The sequence below is a fragment of the Zeus faber genome (assembly GCF_960531495.2).
Source record: "Zeus faber genome assembly, chromosome: 11".
NCBI classification, from domain to species: domain Eukaryota; kingdom Metazoa; phylum Chordata; class Actinopteri; order Zeiformes; family Zeidae; genus Zeus; species Zeus faber.
Window position 1 is genome coordinate 25325386 of NC_137205.1, and position 23882 is coordinate 25349267.

Sequence of the window (23882 nt, forward strand, 5' to 3'; positions counted from 1 at the left end):
AGACGGGCGATTAAAATGGCGTGATCTACGGTGTCAAAGGCGGCACCTAGATTAAAAGCAAGACTTCACCCCCTATCAGCTGCTATGTTGAGCTTTCTCAAAGATGTTAATATGACACATAAAAGCTGAGTTGATACCACCTTCTCTAAAACCTTTGATAGAAATGGAAGTTTAGAAATGGGCCTAAAATAGTTGAGAACAGTGGGATCAAGGTTGGGTTTCTTTAAAAGAGGATGGACCACAGCATGTTTTAAAAACAGATGGAAAGATGCCTTTCTCCAGCGAGTTATTAGTAATTGATAATATACTGGGTCCAATTGTGTCACCTCTTTAAAAAATGTGGTGGGGATAATATCAAGGCTGCACGTGGCTGATTTCATGTGGGATATAATTTCAAATAAAAATGATAGTGACACAAGTTCACAATTGCTAAAATAACTGTCAATGTCCCTCCTGGCATGTATAACCTGGTCAGAGGGAGTCATTTGCTCTCTTATATTCTCAGCTTTATTCGCAAAAACATTTAAAAACTCCTCACACATCTCTGGTGAGGCCTCAGTAAGATGGCAGGGGGAGGGGGTGATGACGGAGTCTATTACCTTAAATAAAATTCTGGGGTTGGAATGGTTTGCAGCAACCAGGTTAGAGAAGAAGGTTGCCCTTGCTTCTTTAAATGCCTTTTGATAATTGTGCATAGCGTCTTTCCAGATCTCGTAAAATACGCGTAAAGCGACTTTCCTCCATTTCCGTTCCTTTCTCCTACAGTCTCTCTTTAATTTCCTGGGTGGATTCATTCAGCCCAGGCTGCGATGTTTTATTTGACTTTTTGTCTTTGTATGGGGCAACAGAGTCCAGGACAGTCAGGCACGTGTCATTAAAAAGGTAGACGATCTCCTCTGCATTCAAATCAGATTAAAAGGCAGTTAAGGGCATAGGAGCAGCACTGAAAAGCTCAGTAAACTTGATAGCTGACATCAGGTTAAAAAACAGAGTCGCGGAAAGGATTGTTGTAATCAATAGGAAACTGGGATTAGACCAGACTTGCCATCGGACACGCAGATATCCTTTGTCTCAATGTTTACAGGGCTGAGACCACTGCACACTACTAAGTCGAGGGTGTGGACCTTAGAATGTGTCGGTTCTTGTACTGCTTGAGTGAGGTTGAAAAAGGCAAGAACCTCCATAAAATCAGTAACAAAAGTCTGGCTGGGGCAGCAGATGTGCATGTTGAAATCACCTCAAATCAGAATGTTGTCATGGTTTGACATAAAATGAGATAACAACCCAGCAAACTCTTGGATAACAGCATAATTTGGTATAAAGGCCTGGTAACTTCGGTCCCTATTTGAGGAAATACGGTTTATCATATATGCATATCTGATATGCACATGATATACACTACATGTCATACTGTATGTGCATATCTGATATGTGTATATAATGTACATATATGATATGCATATCAGAAAAGCAGCTAACAACAAGGCTACACAAACACAAACAGGTTATCATATAAATCACTATCTACTGCGGTGGGAGGGTGACCGACCCAAACATGGCGACGATGACACAGGTCAGCCAGGTGAAGCTGCTGACGGAGGAGATCGTCTCCGTGGTGACGAACTCCCGACAATCAGGACACTGGGTTTCGCACGAGTGAGCTGGAAGTGATTCGACGTCCTGGATGAAGGTGGGGGCTGCGGACACAGAAACGGGTCAGCAAAACTGAATAAAGACGATGCATTTTGGGATATCTTGTAACATCAATCAAACTAAAATGGCCATGGAAGAGCATGATGAGGTCCCCTCCCCCGGTCACAACAACTACAGAATATGTGAAATTTGGGAGTAATTTGAGACTAACTGCAGGTTTTTCTTCAAAAATATAGAGAAACATCGTCTGGACACGGTGATGGGATAAGCACTAAACTACCTTTTCACACTTTACTACTCAGTATTCCTACTATGCTATATTCATCTGTAGAACAGTTGCATTGAGGTTTAGCATTATAATTTATAGTATGAAATATAAAAAGTATAAATATGAATTACAGTCTGTGGTTTGTCGTGTGCTACATATAGAAAATGAAAGTGTATGAAATCTGCAATATAAATTAAATTCCATATAAATTAATCTAAAATATTATATAATATAAAATTATATAAATTAAACTTTTTGCTTGCACAATTTCAGACACATTGACATCAGTAAACTAACCACCGACTGCCATCTTCTTAACACTACAGTCAATATTATGTCCTATTTAATGCATAATTACAATACGACAAACATCCTTATAAAATTGATATATTAATAAGTATTAACTCGCAAGGTGAAGAGGGTGGAGGGTCAACATTGGTTATGAAAGACGCGGGAAAGGCAGCGGCACCAGGCTCTAAACTGTGACTGATGTTCATCACTTCTATCTCCAACGAAGGAAAGAAGTTAAACCGGTCAGAATAAATCCAAAATTAAACAATCTGAATAGAGAAATCCCTTTTGCCACACCTTTCACGGGACCTTGGGCCTCGAGGGTCTGGTCTTGGTGTCCTTGAAGCTCCAACTTCCTTTCAGACAGACCCTGAGCTTTCTCATCAAGGGAGTCTATCTCACACTGGTTTGTATTATTTCTCACAACTTGAAGAGGAAAAGAACATATTGGATGTAGAAACACAATAATAATAACAATAATAATAATAATAATAATAATAATAATAAATAATATCAAATAAGAATAGTATCAAATTATATCATATGAAATAATAAATTAAAACAATAAAAGAATAATAATATTATGTTCTATCACTATTATATTATTAATTTCTTATACAACAATAAGATTTGAATTACAATAATTTATATTATAATAAAATAATATAAAATAAAAATGATATCTAAACATTTGTTGATAAATATCAAAGTGATATACAGTATAATATCACTTTCAAGGTGATTTTTTTTTGTAAAAAAAAAACAACCAAAACACATAAAAAAAACAAATCTTGACCAAAAAAAAAAGTTTTTCGGCCGCGTGAATACCACCTCTTGTTTTAACCCTTTACCGGCGTCTCTGAACGCTACATGGCCCTCTAATTCCTGGATCATGGTGACCGTTTTCTTTTGCTCCATAAACTGTCGCCTTTTCGACGACAGACGGTTTATCTCCACTGATATCTATCCAGCTTCGCAGCTTCACAGGACATGGGGGACGGCTGCAGAGAACTTGGGAAAAGCACTCAAATGTTAAGCCCACAACATGGAAGTTTTGGGTCATGCGTTTGTACTTTGTAATATATTATATTCACATTTGGATTAATGCATTTCTCTGTCTAGTTTTTTCGTGGTGTGATATTATAGTTTACTCATTTTAAAGATGTTACATCAAACTAGGCAGGAAAGATCCAAGTTCAACTATTTCACAATGATGACTTAAAAAGTTGTAAACAATGCTTCACAGTGAAATCACATCTCAAAACTGAAATCACCTCAGATCAGTCAGTGGGGTTGCAGAGCTTAACGTACTGTATTCACATTTGTTTCTTAAATTCTAAGATTATACAAAACGTCATCAAAATTATAAGGCATAACAGACAACTTTGCTTTGTCGATTTAGGTATTATCCATCACTTCCAATTTCTTTGCATCGTTAAATCAGCAGTAGGTGTTTACATTACATCAGCCCCACAAAGGAATACCACGTACAGAAGCGTCTCTACCGTGGAGTCATTTCAAACTCTACTTTTCAAAGTATGAGAACAAAAACTCACCAAATATATTAAAACGCCCAGGTCTGTGACAAACTAGGTAAAGGCTGAATCACCTCAAACTGTTTCCAGCGTCACAGCCGATCCGACAGTGTTTTCAGTCCAGGAAACGTATTTTACATATTTTACTTTCTACCGGGAAGAAAATATTCAAATTTCCATCTTGCGCATTTAGCCCACTCTGCTCTTGTTGGAAGGGATGGTGAACAAACGCTCATGAATACACAAATATATACAAGATAAAAAAATATATATTTTATTATTATCTAAATAGAACAAGGTAGCATACAAGCGGGCACAAAATCAGCATTCAAAATCTTCAAATGTACAGCAACTCAGTTTACATATGGCTCACACCTCAGACCAACGAGGAATAATTAAACTAGTCCCACAAACACATTCTGGTATGAAAAGAGAATAAGAGGTATTTACATCTGGCTTTATTGTGATTTGTGGTTAAAACACAAGTTGGACAGATGTATACATGATAAACCTTACTATCCTTAATTCATATAAAAACACTCCATTTCAGTGCATAATACAGGCAATTTAATCATGCCTGATCCAAAGTTGGTAATATTTCTCTGTTGTGGGTGGTTTCGGGTTGCATATTATTTTTTCCTGAGTTTCTTCATGAACGTTACCTCGTCTCTGTTCCTGATCCCATAGCTAAAGAAAGGAATACAGATAGAGGAAAAATGATTTATCGTAATAATGATTTTTCGGCGGCATTTCCTGAGCATTGCCACGGTTCTAAACTTACTCCTTCAGTCTCATTTTGTCGTCATCAAGTTTTTCACCTTGGAATATTAAATTGTAGGTTCTCCAGACGTATCTCCTGCAGAACAAAACAAAGAGGCAACCATTAAAGACAATGACAGACATACCTTTTTAAAAAAGTAAAAATAAAATAAATTTTTTTTTAAAAAAATCAACAATGCTGCCCTTGCACTGCGCTGCTCACCAGCTGATGTGTTTCACGCCTCCTTCGCGTTGCTGCTTCAGCTCCATGAACCTGCGGATGGCTTTCTTGAGATCCAGTACCGCGGCGTTCTGCACCACCACTATGGCTGTGGGAGAAACACTGGAAATATTTATGAGGCAACCACTGCTGACTTAATATTCATCACTGGAAGATGCGAGTGTGCCATGGATACAGGTAATAGAATACAATAGAATACAATACAGTACAGTTCCTCTGTAAGTATGCTGCGAATGACAGGAAAGCGAGATGAAACGGACCCCAAACTTACGCATGACTTCGCCGTCAGACTTCAAAATCTTCACGGTCATCGCCTGGCCGTACTCCAAAGCAATTTGGGAATTTACCTCTTCCAAGGTCACCTTTGGATGTGGATTACACATTTAGTGTCTGCAGATATCACACGGTCGCAGTTAAGACTCTTTGGAGACAGGTTTCAACAATATTTTGGACAAATCATCCTTTATATTCAGTCGAGTATTGCAGGCTTGCATGAACTAGATGATTGTATGAACTGTTATAATACATTTCCTTCGGGTCAGATATCAAGGTAACTGGTTATTAGAAACTGGAATAACTCCAACCGGCACTTTCCCACAGACCTTCGGACTGGTAAGTGCACCATAATTTGACTGATTTTGACAAAAAAAAAAAAAGATAAACACGGACGAATTAAAGTCAGTCGAAGTGTTGACGTTGAACGACCCCACGAAGCCAGATGTAAGAATGTTCAAATTCTGACATGTGTACAAGGGCTGTTATTACGTTGGGTTATGTCACAGCAGCTCACCTGGATGGGGAGGTCGCAGAGCAGAGGGTCCTGCACCAGACGAGCAAGTCCCTCCTCGAAAATATCCAAGATCTCGGAGTGGGGGAGCGCTTCTTCATCCTCCTCCTCCTCCTCCTCCTCCTCCTCCGGGGCTGCGTCCACCACCGCCACCACCGCCGGGCCCGTCTCCACTCCACCCGGTTCCCCACCCTCCTGGCCCGCGGCAGGAGGCGTCTCTGGAGGCGTCTCTGGAGGCGTCTCTGGAGGGGTCTGTGGAGGGGTCTGTGGAGGGGTCTGTGGAGGGCTCCCTCCTTGCGCGGCCATGCTGCATACACGCGCCGGTCTCTCTGGAGAACACGTTGATGCGCAACACTACTCCACGTCAAATGTGTGCGGTGTCAAAACGTGGACAAGAGCGACGTATTTACGACTGACGGCGACATTCAGGGTCTTTATGAGGTGACGCCATTACCGCTTGGGGGGGGGGGGGCGAGTGACGTCACTGCATCCTGTAAAAAGAACATAGTTCCGGTCGGAAACTATAACATGTTCCGGTAGTTCCGCAGTGAAAACAACTTTTTCAACAGTTGAATATTCATTCTTATAAATACCGTAACTATAACTGTATATTGTATACCGTTACATTTATTTTAAAAGGAGATGTGTTTATGCTCCGGTAATTACAGTACCTTTCCTTTTTGGGGTTTTTTATTTTAACATATTTTGTTTCTCGCCGGGCACCAAAACATGTAGCACCGAAATCCACATTCCGCTCCACACGCGCCTGGAAGCGACGGAAGCCGCCGCGAACGTTCGCGGTGAAAATGTGGGGACTCCGCCCGGTCTGTGCTCCCCGGTGACCGACTCCCCGGTGACCGACTCCCACCACGACAGGCTGAATATATCCGTATCCGCCGGGGAACATGCTGCTTTTCTGTCCGACGTGTGGGAACGTGTTGATCGTGGAGGAGGGACAGAAGTGCCTGCGGTTCGCCTGCAACACCTGCCCCTACGTGCACAACATCACCAGGAAGGTAAACAAAAAAAAAAACCTGCACCGCGGTTCACCATCACCAGGAAGGTCAAAAGTATTAAAAACCTGAACTGCACCGTGGTTCAACAAACAGCCCTGATGACAGTTATGTTCCCTGTGATTGTATTGATTATTGCTTGTCCCACGTTGTTCCCGTTTTCCCAAATGCAATAATACTTTCACAAAAACATAAACAGTGTGAGAAATGCAACGTGGGCTTCGTATTATAATCTAGCCCGGGTTTGACAACTGTAAGTACAGTAGTTTTTGATGTATATGCCTGGTCCTGAGTGGTCAATGTGGACAATACAATGCAAATAAAACAAAATCCACGTTGTTCCTGTTTTCATAAAATACAATGATACTTTCACAAATCAATAATTGCGTTTAGAAATGCAACACGGGATTCTGATTATAATGTAGTCCAGGTTTGACCACTATAAGTACAGCAGTTTGATCCCGATAAGTACAGGTCTAGACCTGGTTTTAGGTGGTCTGCTTGTGCAACAGAAAAAGTCAAAATATTCAGAGGAATTTGAACGCACCGTGAAAACAGTCGCAGGCTGATCACGTCAGCGTCGTGGTGCTTTAAGCATGGCCGTTTCAGTGCTTGGCTCATTTGTTGCACTTTGTTGTCATTGTAGGTAAACAACAGGAAGTATCCCAAGCTGAAAGAGGTTGACGATGTTCTTGGCGGAGCCGCTGCTTGGGAAAATGTGGACTCCACCCCCGGTAAGTTTACATGTTTATCCATTCTGACACCCAGTACTAACAACCGCTGTACACCGCCATAACCTTTTGTTTGGAGCATAGAGCACACTCTGCATATTTTCTAAGCTTGTCCATTTTTAAATAATCTTTACATCCTTGTACATGAGCCGGTTGGGCCAATTAAACATGGTCTGGTCCTAAGTGCTCAGCACAAGAGACGAGCATCCGCAGCCAAAAGAAACCACTTGTACTGATAATGTCAATTTGCTTCAAGTTTAGCTCCTTTACGCCCCAATTCAACCAGGCGACACCGTATGTAAACAAGGCCTAGTGGCCGTCAGGACTACAAAATGATAAATATTATACTACGAACTGATGGCGGTGTTGCTACTCCAGTTATTTCTCATATATTGTCACTTACTACTATATACTTTTCCAGAAACGTGTCCCAAGTGCGGGCATCTCCGGGCGTACTTCATGCAGATTCAGACGAGATCTGCCGATGAACCGATGACAACGTTCTACAAATGCTGCAATGCCCAGTGCGGCCATCGATGGAGAGATTGATTCCTTTACCGTTTTCTGCCCAGTAAATGCTTGAGTGACAATTTATCCTCATAATTAATAAAAGGTAATAATTAATAATAATACCTCTTAATTTTCCAAAATCCCAATGTTTCCCCATTTGTTTAAGATGCTATTTATATTACTAAAATCATAATTTCGGGAATTCTTGGGACTCTTCCCTTTCACAAGAAATAAAAAAAAAAATTAAAAACAATACATTTGATCATGTTCTGATTTTTATTGATAAAATATTACCTGTAGCAGACAAATGTATCTTGCTTTACATATACACATCACAGACATTGAGAGAGCAATGCATACCAGTGCTATCCACAACAATAGCATACAGTACTTTATATTTATAAGTACAATGTAATCTTAGCCTACAGTTAGCCTCGAGTCACATTTTTGTTTAGTATTCTAAAGTCACACGAAAGTCAGGGACCAGCCAGTGAAAAAAGATCAATTCAAATGTATCATTCATGCAGAAGTATTCTGCATTTCATTAGTAATGGGCAAACCTTACGGGCTGGTCAAAGGGAATGCAGTTATCTTGCAGGTAATCAAAATGTATTTGTCAAAGCCTGCCCCTATCTCATAGGTCCGTTTGAATAGCTACTACAGTAGTTGCAGTCCGGACAATAACCTGCACTCTTATTGTTATCAAACATTCATCGTAAACACAGTAGATGTTGTTTTGTGGAGGCCTTACAAACTGCGTGTCCCCAGTTTGCCCTTCTACGTTTTCATGCACTCCCTCTCCAGGCAACACAATCACCACTTGAGAGATGGGCTTCATGGTGTCGGTACAAACAGGGCAGCGGGGCGCGGCACCCAGCAGGCGAAACGGGCAGAAACTGCGCTGCAGTGACATGCAGCCGTGCCGCTACAGATTAAAAACCCATTCTGCTCATCAGAGTCACCGTATTTTGATTCCACCTCCATCGCATTTCAATTCCATAGAACTCACATCGCTCGTTAAACAATCCCAAGGTCATTTTTCAAAGACACAGCACATGGTTGATCTGTCTCTTGTCTTATGAACTTAAAATTCTATCCAATGGGTATGGCAAACACCTTCAACTGAAAGCAGAAATCAAATAACATAACCGTGGAACAAAGGGGGTGTAGTAGTGTGTAGTGATAGTGTAACACTATCCGAAAAAATAAATCTCAACGACTGAAGCTCACGCGATTAAAAGAAAAAAAAATTAGTTGTGAGTAGCATATCCTGACCGTTTCTGAGTAAGCAGGTAAAAATCCTTTTATCAGGACATACCAATGGCTGCGTAACATACTGACATTCATCGTATAGGAAAGACTAGGTGAATTAGAACATAAATAATATAAGACACGGACACAATCTTCACAGATCTCAAAAAATAAAATGTTAAAATAATGGATAAAATAAATAAAACAAATATACTGACCCTGCAAAATGTTAACTTCGATTCATCCGCTTCTCAGCGAGACTCACAGACACATTTGAGTAAATAAAGTGACAATTTTCACAGCTTTCCCCCAAGTGAAAACCCTAAACTCCCTCTCCTTAAAAATGCATATTTTACCAATGATTTTATTTTATTTTTCTATTGCACAGGACGTGTCTTGTTAGCTATTCATCCATGCGTATGTCTACAGTGCCTGCGATATCCTTCAGTCCAGTTAAGATTTGAATAATGGGACAACAGGTTTATACGTTACCGTGTAGTGCTAAGAGAGAGCTATATACACAACAAAGACGAGATGAACCCATAATAAAAATTGCACCTACTGTTAAAAGGAGGGATGAACTTAAGAACACGACACACAGCTAGGAAGAGAGGGAAATGCCTGTCGTTACCAGCGGGGGGAGCTGTGGAGTTTATGTGTGCATATACATGTCTCTGCGGCGCGCGTCGCTCGTAGTTAGCACACACGCTTGTATGTGTAGATGTAGCCCTTACAGTACGGGCAGGTGTGCGTCACGTCCTTCAGGTCGTCGATCAGACAGGGGATCAGGCAACAGCCCAGGTCGCACCTGTGGGGCGGGAACAAACGGGAAGTTGAAAACTGAAACGAGGGACTTCTGATTAAAACGTTACACGAGACGTGGAAATGAAACGCTCTCCTCACCAAACGCATGTCTCTATGCCTTCATCTTAAAATAAAATAAAATGAAATTAATGAATTCATTAATAAAAAAAAAAACCCTCACATCCATCACAATTACATTATAGATATTACATTTATCTGATTCCCATGAATAAACTTTACATCATAGTTATAGAAGCAATCCAACAGTAATACACAGATTTATTTGCAGGACTGTCTCCCCTGGCAGCGTCGTGACACAACAGGCACTTTATCACCACATTGTACCGACACAACGCAGTACGCGTTCACTACGTGGCACGGTGGCGCAGTGCATTGCACTGCTGCCTCACAGCAAGAAGGTCCTGGGTTCGATTCCCGCCTGGGGCGCTGTTGGCACCGTGCTCCGGCGGGTTATCTTCCAAAACAGGAGCCTTTCTGTGTGGAGTTTGCATGTTCTCCCCGTGTTCACATGGGGTTTCCTCCACCTCACGTCAGTAAGGACCCCCCTCAAAAACATGCACCCATCATCGTCTGACCAGCGATGGACACTTATCACCTGGTCCCCGGGCGCGTCCACGTACGCTGCCCACTGCTCCTGGCTGTGCCCCCGGAGGAAGGACAAGCCAGGATGGGTCAAAAGCAGAGGAGCCATTTCACCGGCCACCATCAAGCATGTGCATGTGTGTGTGTGTGCAAGCATGTGTTGTGGAGTGTCGTGTGACGATTAAAGACTGTTTCTTCTTCTTTCTTCTACAATACAGCAGGGAGCCGATAAATAACACCACTATGTGATATTTGGACCAAGTGCAGACAGGAGGAGGTCCGAGTACTGTCGAATAATTCATATCTCTACATACACTGACCAAATGAACGCACTTTTTAAAAATGTTCTCCTCATTCAGGCCGAGACTAACCCCACCGCACACCCCTCGTCTCTATGTAAAAAAAATAAAAAAAAAGGAATACAATTATTTTTATATCCGAGTTATCAGATCCTCTTACCCCACGAAGAAGCAGAATAAGCAGAAGAGTGTGTTCATGAGGCCGACATCGTGGGAAATGCGTGTGATGATGGCCTGCTGGCAGTGTGGACACACTGTCTGCACCGGCGAGGACTGAAACATCTCCCCCTGCAGGACGGTGACGGTAGTGGCGGCTCCAGGGGGCGCCAAAACCGTTGCCGTGTGGCCCCCCATCTGGCCAAAGTGACTGGGACCCGGTCCCATCTGTCCCGGCATGGGGTGAGCATAGTGACCTGGGGGCGGTGGGTAGAAGCCCCCTGCACGGGAACAAAGACACAACGGGGCGTCTTAAAAATGGGAAAACCTAAAATGGAATGTAATTCAGGATGACATAATAAGCAGAAAGCCGGCGGCACCTTGTGGCATGGGCATGGGCATGGGCATGGGTCCTTCCCCAGGAACGTGGGGGGGCAGGAACCCCGGCTGCGAGGCCTCGTACGGCGGGGGTCCATAGTCTGGGGGTAGGGGCTGCCCCTGCGGCGGGCCTGTCCTCACCGGAGCTGTTCAAAACAACGTTTTAAGGCAAAATGACGTGAAGGTTGTTTCCCAAACAATTTGAGAAATCATTAAAATAAAGTGAACCAAAACACATTTGCTGGCTGAGAGTTTTACCAGGTTAACAACGGCAAATTTACCCGCTGCTGCCTGAGGAGCAATGGTTTCTATCCTCTCATTTTCAAAAGTTCAACTAAATAAAAGCTTGAGGCAGAGAAGAGATGGGACTCACCGGAGAGGACGGGCTGTCCGTTCTTCTCCTCGATGAGCGGGGCGCTGGGGCCGCCGGGGTACGGAGGAGGAGGATCACTGGACATGCTGGAAGGCTCTCTGAATGGAGGGAGGAGGGTTCCAGATGGAGCTCACCCACAGCTCTGGGAAGAACAGAGGAACACCACCGTGAGCCTCGTGCCGCTCAAGTCAAAACATATTCCACCGATATTACCTTTTTTTTTGCTCCCCCTCCCCTCGGTAGTTCCATCCCCGTTTTTTACCAAGGAAACGCGCTGCGATTCACATCAGTGCTGAAACATTCCCCGACGTGAGTACGAGAACAAACGCAGCGCGCAAGTCTGTTTCAGGCGTCACTGCTTTCTGAAATGTGTCAATGTGTGGAAATTCTTAACACGATGTAAGTTTCTCTTGCCAGGCCACGCCACTAGAGGGCGCCAAATCAAGCGACAACAGGAAACCATCAAAGAGCAAAATCTTTACTACCTCTTTACTTTTTATTAATTTCTTTTTCATGAATGATTCAATGACAACATACGCTAATATCTATTTATTATTCTATGCAGTTCATATTTTTTCTTGGGTAAAACAAGTACAAGACGAAACCATTCTTGGAGAAATGGTCAAAGTGTGCCCACCCACGTGTGGCCGTTGGTGTGTTCATGTAAAAGCTACGAAACAGTGAAGAAGCCTCGTGGGGAATTCCCCTAAAATGTTTACACGCAGATCCACGGCTGGAGTTCGATTCAAGATTCGAGAGATTTATTTGCCTTGTAGCGGTTTTGACGTCACAATGGATGGATTTCCTTCCAGGACCTTTTTTAAGAAACCCCTTTGGTGAAAATCTCTAGGTTTTATCGGCCAGACAGGACTGTGGGAAAGTCACGAATGTGTGTCAAAATAGAGAAAATCTTCAGCTGTTGTTTTGATGTATTTTGCGTGTGTGTGGCTCAAAAAAAAGTTTGTGTGTGTGTGTGTGTGTGTGTGTGTGTGTGTGTGTGTGTGTGAGTAAGTAAAACAAACACCCACCTGAGAACGTCAGGGGGAAATTTCCCTCCCGAGGAGTCTGGCTGTAACAATCTGTAATGGTAAAAATATTGCAAATCAATTATAAAGTAACTAGATTTAACTAATGTCCCCCAAAGATAAGAATATTTGATGGGTTTTTTTGAGTGCTTGACATTTTGAAATAAAGGATAACAACTTTTTTCTTGTGTCAGTGCTCTCAGCTGTCGCCAAGAAGAAACCTAATGTGGGAATACGTGTTAAACAAGCAGAGAATGAAATACAGGTTGGGGAAGTGGTGAATGTAATGGCCCCAAGGCCGAAAAACAAAAAAGGTACCAGATGCTTTATTACGTCCTGGTCTCCTTCACCCAAACTAACCTCCGCCTGCCACCTCCGGCCGCAAAGCCCTGATTTAACCCACAGAACTTTGCGATCTGACGTGCTTTTAAATTTGCTCTTAATCCATTTTACCAGCCAAACTTTTACGATTTTATTCTGTTCTCATCCATACAGCGGATCGAAATGTGCAACACAATGGAACGTGCATTATAAAGTTTTTTTCAAGCGGGTATGAAGGGAATTATTATGTTTTAATCCTTTCAGTTCTAATCTCTTTCTTGACTCAGCTGTGACACCTGCATTCCCCTCGTTGATTCATAAAGTGTGATCTTACGCTGACATGCGTGTGGAATTATTCGATGGAAACCAGCCACTAGACACGAATAGCCGCCGTTATTTTTTTTTGTTTTTAAGCAAAGCCTTGTCAAAATGTGACTTGCTGGAGTAAGCAGTAAAGTTGGTCAATGACCTGGTATCGAACCTTTTGAAACGCGTTGACAAAGACGTGTCCAGTACAGAATGTGACAGGTCACACGTTCCGGTGTCACACCATCCACGGAGCATCGACTATGATTCAGTCGTGTTACTCATCCCAGCACACCATCGTGATAATTATTGTTATGATAATTATTGTTATTACAGCAGGTTATTATGTTTTCCAGGTCTACGGACTCTTACGTAGCGATACTCGATCATGATAACACCGAATCCGGACCATGAAGGACTTTCCAGCTCGTCCCATTATAACTCTCGCCACATCCACTGCTCACCTACAGGCTAACGCTGGCTCTTTAGCTCGCTGACGTTTTCTATTTTAACACCAAAAGGATCGAACTCGGCGCTACGGTCACAAATACACACACATCACTTACGTAATGGTGGCGTTCGGCGGCTACTAAGCACGGTCCCTGTCGTTAGCCGAGCGGGAACAGGCGGCTAACCCGGCTAGCCCGCAGCTAGCCGGAGCGTCAGCTTGCTAACAGCTTGGCCACTCCGGCATCGATGTACCTGACGGACCGGTGTGCTGGCGATTTTCCGTATCATTCGCCCAGCGGAGACGATTTAACATGTTTATGAATTAAAAAAAAACTAACTAACGGGTTTACCTGCTCGCTAAGCCGCCCGTAGCCAGACCGCTGTCCGCCTCAAAGTTGTTTGGTGCGGCGCTAGCCCCGCTAAGCCTGGCTGCTGCTAGAGCTTTCTGCAGGAGTAAACATCCGCCGAAAGGGGCTTATGCTGCCTTCGCGTCACACGGGAGGACGGGGAATTCCGGGCTCCCAAACGTGGAAATGCCCCGGAACCTGCAGCTCGGGCTGTTCGGTGGTCTGGCGCCGGGTGGCGGCAACACCGGGGAACAGCCCACAACAGCCCGAGAGTCACGGCAAACGCAGTAAAGTAACACGCAAATGTAATATATAAAGTGTGATATATACTCCACCACTTCAAAGAGCACCAGAAGCAAGAAAATAAGAAATTACTGTAATGATAAAGTGATAACGTGTAAATGTAATGATTTGGGTTTGGTTTGGTTTCTTTTAAGATAGACGTGTGACGATAGTTTACAGAATAAAGCAGTGTGTTTTCGGCGAACCCGTCAAACAGCGTGAACGCGGCCAAGGCGTCGGCAAATGCGGAATTCCCATTTGACTTGAACGCAGCGTCACACCTGCGGTTAAAGGTGCAGTGTGTGGGCTGTAGCGACACCTAGCGGTGACGATGCAGCTCGCAGCCAACCGAACGTGGGCGCAACACGGTGGGCGCGGGAAACGCAAAGGGCCGTCTCTCGAGCCAGTGTTGGGTTTGTCCGTTGTGGGCCACTGTAGAAGAAACAATGGCGGCGCAACCTGGCGGCCTCCGTGCAGCGTACCCGCTCCCTATGCAGATTTAAAAAAAAAAAAAAAAAACAGCTCACTCTCGCGAAAACACAACGATTGTTATTTACATTTACATTACATTTACATTTAGTCATTTAGCAGACGCTTTTATCCAAAGCGACTTACAAGGGAGAATAACATTCAAGCTACATTGCGACAGAGATTAGTGTAACAACAACATTAGTGTAACAATAAATTATTATTTTTATTCTCACGGGGTTATACACCCCGTAAAACGTACTTGAATGAATGAATATTGTATTTAATTTCTGCCAAGTCCGTTCCGCAAATTCCACACACTGCACCTTGAAATAGATCATGAGAGAGCTATTTGCAACATGATTATGAGGCAATCCACATAGAAATTAAATCCATTTTTATTATTATTACTGGTAGTAGTAGTAGTATTATAATGTGCGGGTGGAAAAAGGAAAAAAAGGGGCCTTTTTTCCCTTGAAGGTCATCACAGCCATTCCGCCCCTCCCTATTTCCAACCGATAGAACAAGTGCTAGTCTGACAAGTCGGGTTAGCAGTTAACAGTTAACCAGGGGGAGCTTAACCAGGGCGAGCTTAGTGAGTATTATTGTTCTACGGCACACTTGTTCTACATTGATATCTCAATGTTTTTAACATGAGCTTTTCTACTTAACTACGTAAGTGGTGAAATTACAAGTGGGTTAGTGTTGATTCTTTACTTTCATCGTTTCATCCAACACCAGTTGTTCCCAGTTGAACCGTGACGGGTACTGCTCCATGTGTGTATAAATATCAAGTGGTTGTTTATCAAGCCAGATTGACACGACTAAAAACAGGGATTAAAAATTCACCAGTTTCACAAGCTTCACTGCAATAATTCGGAATATGCCTGTGTCCTTTTAAAGCTTTCACAGCTAACATCTGAGCGGGGCCGCTATGCCGCAATGAAGCGGCGAGCAGCCGTGGCTAGAAAGTCGTGTCGGTATGTGCAGAAACTACTGGAGGCGGAGGGAACAGTTTGTGAGATCTGCCCGGCAACCGTCGCCATGTTCTGTAGAAGGTGTTGCCGTCGACAGAGGGATTAGTGAGGACATTCAGGACATTGAGGATCCGAAATGTATGAATACTGAAGGAGTTATTAAATGAGATGATGATGATGATGATGATGATGATGATGATGGTGATGATGGCGATGATGGTGAAGATGATGTCGGTGATGATGATGATGATGATGAGGATGATAATGATGGTCCACCAGATCATGAGGGCTCCTCGGTGGATTGGGCTCTTGAATTCGGTGAGGTTCCATCATCCAAATTTACCAAAAGACGCTAGGACCCTCCTCAGTACCAAAAGAAACCACAGATTTGGAAAAAGCTGCTGGTGGCACTTTTTTTTTTACTTTGGCATTCTGAGCTCACTATTTGGCACCCGTGGGAAAAATTTGGACAAAGCTCCCGAATGGAGAGACTTTGAGATTGCAACTTAACTTTGATGGGCTTCCTCTTTTCAAGAGTTCTTCTGTGCCGCTGTGTGCCCATTTTGGGATTGTTCAAGTTCAAGTTCAAGTTCAAGAGATTATTTGTCACATACATGTTGTTGCAAGGATTCAACATTAAGAAACCCTGTCTGGTTGCTCTTTTTGGTGGAATGTGCAAACCAAATTCGCTGATGGAGTATCTACAGGATTTAGTACACAAAGTTAAAACATTACAATCTGGCTTCATGTTCAAAGGACAAACAGCTCTTTGCAAGAAAGCCTAGGGCTGTTGTAGAAAGACATAGATGGAAGGCGACCAAATTCAGACAGTTCCTGCTGTATACTGGTCCAGTTGCGCTGTATGATGTTTTGTCTGAACAAGTGTACAGTCATTTCATGCTTTTCTCCGTTGCAATCCTCGTTCAATCCTCGCCAGTCCTTCCCGATCTGTTCAAATGGTTGACTGTGCTAAAACGTTACTGGGGGCTTGTATTCTTACTTACTTTTAGTTACTACAACTCTTTTTTGATGCTCTCTATTTTCTGCTGTCATTTTTTGCTGCTGTAACTGTGCAAATGTCCCCGTTGGGGGACTATTAAAGGTTTATCTTATCTTATCTGATCTTATCTTATCTTATCTTTTTGGCTTTTGGCTTGGTTTTTTTTTTTTTTTAATATATATACATGTGTTGTAGTGCGGTGTGTCATGTGACGAATAAAGATTCTTCTTCTTCTTCTTCTTCTTCTTCTTCTTCTTCTTCTTCTTCTTCTTATCATCATATCTTATCTCACGCATTTTGGACAGCTTTGTGGAAAACATAACTTTGTGTACAATGTACATGGCCTCACACATCTAAGTGATGATGTTAACCCTGTGAAACGGCACGGTTCCTTGGGTAAGTATCTCGGGGTTTCCTTTTTGAAACGTCTTGAGGTGAAACCAAAAAAAATGTTTAGGTCCCCACAATTTCCTGTTGCACAAGTTGTAAGACGAATGTCAGAATTGGAACGCTTGAGTTCTGACAACATGTCACAAGTGTCCAGTTAATGAATTTAAGGAAACGTATCTACCCAGCTTCTGCATCAAGGTCTCCACTGGTGACAACTGCATTAAATGAAAAGACGGAATCCGTTTGGATGGAAATATAATTTTGATTAAGGGGGATTATGTTGCATTATGGGGCATTATGTTGTCTATAATGAGTTCACTTATGTTGCAGACTATTTTGACTACCCACTTAAATCATCTCAGTTGGGAATGTTTCTTCTGTCAGACATTTCTCGAAATATGTTGTGTGATCTAGCCTGGGAACCAGACCAATCTGTAGCTCATGTTTCATTTGCTCTGGCAGGCAGGTCTCGGTAAAAGTTTAGGCTACAGGCGATCCGTAAAGGTCGGGCTACTGGCACCAACCTCCTCAAAAACCAGAAAACCCACCGATGGATTTTCAACTGTACAGGGACCCACACGTGATTCTCAGGGAATAGCTATAAACTCTTCTACCAGTAAAGAGCCCAACGGTGGATTTTGTTCTGGTCAGAGACTCACAAATGTCTCACTACCTGATAACCAACAGGTTACTGGTTTCACTCCCGGCCAGGAATCCACCAAGCTTTAAGGTGCTTTGAGATCCAGAAATGGTCCACTTACTGGTCATGGAATTGCCCAACTATCACTACCGGCCAAGAACCCCCAGTGGATTTTATACTGGTCACGGTAGGGTCACACCGCCGGCGTACATGCGCAGCAAAGCGACAGGCTGCAATGCATTTCAAACGGAAATGCATTGCAAATGACTAAAAAGTTGAGATGACGCTCTCAAAGCAGCTGATCCTTGGAAAATGGACGCCCGGACCACTGTTTGTTGTTCATGATGAGACCTATTATGCAAAACTCACTTTTTCAGAGCTTGTGCACGTACATTTTGGTCTCTGGTGAGTCATCTAACACACAACCTGTGAAAAAAGACAAACCAGTCAGCTTATTGTGAGCTGCCTGTTTCAGAAAACATGTCCTAAAGTGAGCCGTTCGCATTTGCTGCCCTTCTACACGTCACTGAGGGAGTCATTTGAATTCGAAACCGCCCCCCATCTGAGCATCTCCACCCACGGCTGGCGCACGACTGGAACCGCTAGCATCGAAGCTAAGAACTAATTATGGGAAGTGCTCTGTTGGCTGCAGAGACCAGCACAAATCTTTTAAACAAAAGACAAATAAATACCAACTGCAGACGATTGGAAATGTAAGTATCTGCTGTGTGTTTCTTTCTGTGTGTGTGTGTGTGTGTGTGTGTGTGTGTGTGTGTGTGTGTGTGTAGGTGTGTGTGTGTCCACGGTAGGTTGCCTGTAATGTAGGCTGCGGCGTGCGATCCGCTCCGCCTTTCTCCAAACAAAACAAGAGATGTATTTATTCGAATTTTTTTCACGACGTTTCCGTCATTGAATGAAGCAAAAAAGCCCCAAGCCCCGCGGTATCCCCTGGTGCTCCATGCTGCGCGCCTCTCCGGCTTATTTCTCGCCTCAAATTTGTCCAGAAACAGATTTTGGTGTACTGATAAGGTGAAATCAGTGAACGTTACGGAGTAAATACAACGAAACCTGGAAGCCATTTTCAAACGCCGGTTGGCTCACGGAACCCGGACCCTTTGCTCGAACGCCATTGGCTCACAGAATTAGGGGCCTCGGGAGGGTGGCTCCTCCCACTCAAACAGCCAGGGTGTTTTCAGACAGGGTGGACTGGACGCATGTTAGAATGGCTCGAATGCATAATCGGAGTGGTTTTTTCAGCAAAAAACTTTAAAAGCATGTTTTTGGGGACCTCAGGGACCAGATATTAACTTAGTGAAAAGGAGCATAACAATCTCTACTAACTCCAAAAAGGAAAATTCTTTATTGTAAGGGACGAACGGCCCTTCCAGTCAGGTTCTTGTTCAAGGTTTTTCTACCGCTCAAGGACAAACCAGTAGATTCTGTATTGATCGTCAGCCTGCCGCCAGCCTTTCTCCATCCCTGAAACCTTCAAATGGTTTGTAGTTTTACAGAGACCATCGGGTGATTTACCTTCTCTACCAGTCAAGAAGATTGGCACACAAGACACAAGGCACAGCACTAAGACTCAAAATGCGATGGGATGGATGTAGTATATGAGAATACATATGTGATCCTTGATAAACAATATAATAATTTTAATAATATAATGTAATAACAATATAATACTCCAAAGCTGCAATTATTACATTGTGGATGTCGTGTTAATTGATATTTGATCGCCGTAGGGTACGGGCGGGAGCCTTATTATTTTTGTTCGGATTTTTATTATAATCCAACCCATTCCCCAGTCGAAAGTGCCTGCTGCTCAGAAACCGTGGAACCCACCGACACAAAACCAGTCTCAAAAACCAGTCAATCAGTATGCGGGGCAGTCCAGACATGCTGTGGTCCAAGTTGGATGGACATCAGACTATATTTGTAGGAGGAAGGGAAAAAAAAAACGTTTTTTCTGAATGAAGGAACCGTAAATAGCGGAGCAGAGCGCTTCGTGACATGATCGTCCAGTTTGGTATACAGCGCATGTGCAGGGTATGACTCTGAAAGGGGCGTTCACACAAGACGCGGTGTGTGATGCAATGCGCTCTAATCTCCATCGGTGCGCGTTGGTTGCTACCTGCAGGGTCTGCACCGATCTGCGCGGAGGTCGGCGGCGTCGCGCAAAGGTTGTGTGTTTACCAAAGGATGTGCGCGCTTGCCCACACAATCGAAAGTTGAGAAGGCGCTCCAAAAATTGTATCGGGGCGAGACGAGAGACAGCAGGAAGTGACGGGAACTCGGCAAACTGCCATTTGTGTCGGTTGTCCCCAGGCCTGTTATGTTGGTCATCTCCCGCCCCTCAGTTTACGTTGTGTAGCAGTACATTGGTTATCGTTTATTTAGGCTTTTTTGGATTGTTTTCACATTGTCGCAACAGGGAATGTGAAGCTCACATTGCTGGAGCAAGCCGCCATATTTGGGGGATCGCTCGCATGGACAGTGAATGTCGGTCGGCACTGTTTGTGTTAAACAATGCAACCGCATAGCAACCTTCACATTCCCTATTGCTGCGACTAACCTGGACCCCGTGCAGCTGTATTTATTTAAATCTATCTATCTATCTATCTGTCTGTCTATCTATCTGTCTGTCTGTCTGTCTATCTATCTATCTATCTATCTATCTATCTATCTATCTATCTATCTGTCTATCTGTCTATCTGTCTATCTGTCTATCTATCTATCTATCTATCTGTCTATCTGTCTATCTATCTATCTGTCTATCTATCTATCTATCTATCTGTCTATCTGTCTATCTATCTATCTGTCTATCTGTCTATCTGTCTATCTGTCTATCTGTCTATCTGTCTATCTATCTGTCTATCTATCTATCTATCTGTCTATCTGTCTATCTGTCTATCTATCTATCTGTCTATCTGTCTATCTATCTATCTGTCTGTCTGTCTATCTGTCTGTCTGTCTGTCTATCTGTCTATCTGTCTATCTGTCTATCTATCTGTCTATCTATCTATCTATCTATCTATCTATCTATCTGTCTATCTATCTATCTATCTATCTATCTGTCTGTCTATCTGTCTATCTGTCTATCTATCTGTCTATCTATCTATCTATCTATCTGTCTATCTGTCTATCTGTCTATCTGTCTATCTATCTGTCTATCTATCTATCTGTCTATCTGTCTATCTATCTATCTGTCTATCTATCTATCTATCTATCTGTCTATCTATCTATCTATCTATCTATCTGTCTATCTGTCTATCTGTCTATCTATCTATCTATCTATCTATCTATCTATCTATCTGTCTATCTGTCTATCTGTCTATCTATCTATCTGTCTATCTGTCTATCTGTCTATCTATCTATCTATCTATCTATCTATCTATCTGTCTATCTATCTATCTATCTATCTATCTGTCTATCTGTCTATCTGTCTATCTGTCTATCTATCTATCTGTCTATCTGTCTATCTGTCTATCTATCTATCTATCTGTCTATCTGTCTATCTATCTATCTGTCTATCTGTCTATCTGTCTATCTGTCTATCTATCTATCTATCTATCTATCTGTCTATCTATCTATCTATCTATCTATCTGTCTATCTATCTATCTATCTATCTATCTATCTATCTGTCTATCTGTCTATCTGTCTATCTGTCTATCTATCTATCTGTCTATCTGTCTATCTATCTATCTATCTATCTATCTGTCTATCTGTCTATCTGTCTATCTATCTATCTATCTATCTATCTGTCTATCTGTCTATCTGTCTATCTATCTATCTATCTATCTATCTATCTATCTATCTATCTATCTATCTATCTATCTATCTGTCTATCTGTCTATCTATCTATCTATCTATCTGTCTATCTATCTGTCTATCTATCTATCTATCTATCTGTCTGTCTGTCTGTCTATCTATCTGTCTATGTATGTATTTGTATTCCACTCCTTACCTCGTGATGGCGCTAACGCACAGTGGTTTCCAATCAGCCAATCAGATCGCCCCCTCGCTCCGTCAGCTCAACCTTGGCAAAACAACAGCCTCCATCAGCGTCTCCCGTCACCAAAACAAGTCGAGAAGCGACGGTGAGGATGATCAATTAACACCGTCACCGGTAGTGGACACCACCGCTGCCCCGGTAGCCGTGTACACTGCAGACGTCGCCGACCGGGGCCGAACTCCCTGACGCCCGAGGTGCGAGCCTCCGTTAGCCGCTCGGCCAGCTAGTTAGCTGTTAGCATCGCAGAGGGGAAGATGGGCTCCGTGCTGAGCCGCCGGATCGCCGGGGTGGAGGACATCGACATCCAGGCCAACTCGGCCTACCGCTTCCCTCCCAAATCGGGTGAGTGTTCGGAAAGATGTGTGGCTTCAAAAGAATGGTACTCATGGTATTTTGGTTTTTTTAAGCTAACACGGCTCGCACCTCGCTTGTAGAACAGCTGGAAATCTTGACTATTAAGTGTAAGATCGATGGCTAGATAGGTTATTTTGGGATAGATAGACTTTTATTTGGATACATAGATAGATAGCGTCCCCAATTCCTACCACGGATCAAGTTCTTGTATGTATATATATATATATATATATATATATATATATATATATATATATATATATATATGTATGTATGTATGTATGTATGTATGTATGTGTGTATATATATATATATATATATATATGTGTATGTATGTATGTATGTACATCCATACTAAGGATGTGCAAAACTAACATTTTCCTGGTCGAATAATCGATTATTCGAATGGATCAGAATGAACACATACATTTTTCTATTGACTGTAGCGATTTCGCGCGGCTCTTCAAATTCTGGAGCTCACCATTAAAGAAAAAACCAAAACCAAAACATTGTTATGGTATGGATTAACATTTCGGCAGCCAGTAGTTTAACCTTTTCTTGATTTGTTATGGGGGAAATATTAAACCAGAGGGTTCTACTAGAAGTACCAGTGTCCAAAGACCTTTGAAACCACTCTATGTACCGTCGTCGTCTCGTTCCAGAAAATACCAAATTGGTACAGTCTGCTCTGGGTACATCTTGTCTATGTCACCTTTGTCCGAAATGATTCCTCCTCTGTCCGCAGGTAATTATTTTGCCAGCCACTTCTTCATGGGAGGGGAGAAATTCGACACGCCGCATCCAGAAGGCTACCTTTTCGGGGAAAACATGGATCTCAACTTCCTTGGAAACAGGCCTGTGCAGGTGAAAATGATGTTTCGCTCACAAATCCTCCTCCTTTTGTGGCACGGTGGCGCAGTGCATTGCACTGCTGCCTCACAGCAAGAAGGTCCTGGGTTCGATTCCCGCCTGGGGCGCTGTTGGCACCATGCTCCGGGCGGGTTATCTCCCAAATAGGAGCCTTTCTGTGTGGAGTTTGCATGTTCTCCCCGTGCTCACATGGGGTTTCCTCCACCTCGCATCAGTAAGGACCCCCCTCAAAAACATGCACCCATCATCGTCTGACCAGCGATGGACACTTATCACCTGGTCCCCGGGCGCGTCCACGTACGCTGCCCACTGCTCCTGGCTGTGCCCCCGGAGGAAGGACAAGCCAAGGATGGGTCAAAAGCAGAGAATCCATTTCACCGGCCACCATCAAAGCGTGTGCATGTGTGTGTGTGTGCAAGCATGTGTTGTAGTGTGGTGTGTTGCGTGATAAATAAAGACTGTTTCTTCTTCTTCTGTTTCTACCCTCAAATATTAACCAGACGCTCGTTTTCCGCATCTTTGGGGATGTTTTCTTGGCCGCCTGCAGATCCCTTTCAGTGTCTCATTTAAATAGAAGTCTGTTTATTTTTAAATAAACTGATCCCCTCTCTCAGTTTCCATATGTGACCCCTGCTCCCCACGAGCCCGTGAAAACCCTCAGGAGTCTGGTCAACATCAGGAAGGACTCGCTGCGCTTGGTTAGGTGAGGCGGTGCTTTTGACCGGCGCGTTATTCCATCAAATGGCGCTTCCGCTGCGACGGCGTAATCCTCACCGAGCCCGTT

At 43.1% G+C, this 23882-nt stretch overlaps 4 protein-coding genes across 4 annotated transcripts in view; 2 read left to right on the forward strand and 2 right to left on the reverse strand.

Annotated features, from left to right (window-relative positions):
- Positions 1-3998: 3998 nt before the first annotated feature.
- On the reverse strand, positions 3999-5999 carry snrnp25 (small nuclear ribonucleoprotein 25). The gene is made up of 5 exons (XM_080009074.1): positions 5538-5999; positions 5019-5109; positions 4730-4835; positions 4529-4603; positions 3999-4434 (listed from the first exon to the last, which is right to left on the reverse strand). Exons 1-5 carry the CDS (start codon positions 5838-5840, stop codon positions 4377-4379), a joined length of 633 nt encoding a protein of 210 aa, XP_079865200.1. The 5' UTR covers positions 5841-5999; the 3' UTR covers positions 3999-4376.
- polr3k (polymerase (RNA) III (DNA directed) polypeptide K) lies at positions 5887-8041 on the forward strand. The gene is made up of 4 exons (XM_080009075.1): positions 5887-5975; positions 6270-6550; positions 7194-7281; positions 7700-8041. Exons 2-4 carry the CDS (start codon positions 6440-6442, stop codon positions 7825-7827), a joined length of 327 nt encoding a protein of 108 aa, XP_079865201.1. The 5' UTR covers positions 5887-5975; positions 6270-6439; the 3' UTR covers positions 7828-8041.
- Positions 8042-8045: 4 nt separating this feature from the next.
- cdip1 (cell death-inducing p53 target 1) lies at positions 8046-14205 on the reverse strand. The gene is made up of 6 exons (XM_080009076.1): positions 14105-14205; positions 12681-12731; positions 11653-11794; positions 11282-11425; positions 10906-11182; positions 8046-9847 (listed from the first exon to the last, which is right to left on the reverse strand). The coding sequence occupies exons 3-6, from the start codon at positions 11735-11737 to the stop codon at positions 9736-9738; spliced, it is 618 nt and encodes a 205-aa protein (XP_079865202.1). The 5' UTR covers positions 11738-11794; positions 12681-12731; positions 14105-14205; the 3' UTR covers positions 8046-9735.
- Positions 14206-21897: 7692 nt separating this feature from the next.
- mgrn1b (mahogunin, ring finger 1b) overlaps positions 21898-23882 on the forward strand; it is a 9166-nt gene continuing 7181 nt past the window's right edge. Inside the window, 5 exon segments of the mRNA XM_080008835.1 lie at positions 21898-22216; positions 22974-23092; positions 23713-23802; positions 23806-23817; positions 23820-23861. Coding sequence (XP_079864961.1) covers positions 22129-22216; positions 22974-23092; positions 23713-23802; positions 23806-23817; positions 23820-23861 — 351 coding nt within the window. The 5' untranslated portion in view covers positions 21898-22128.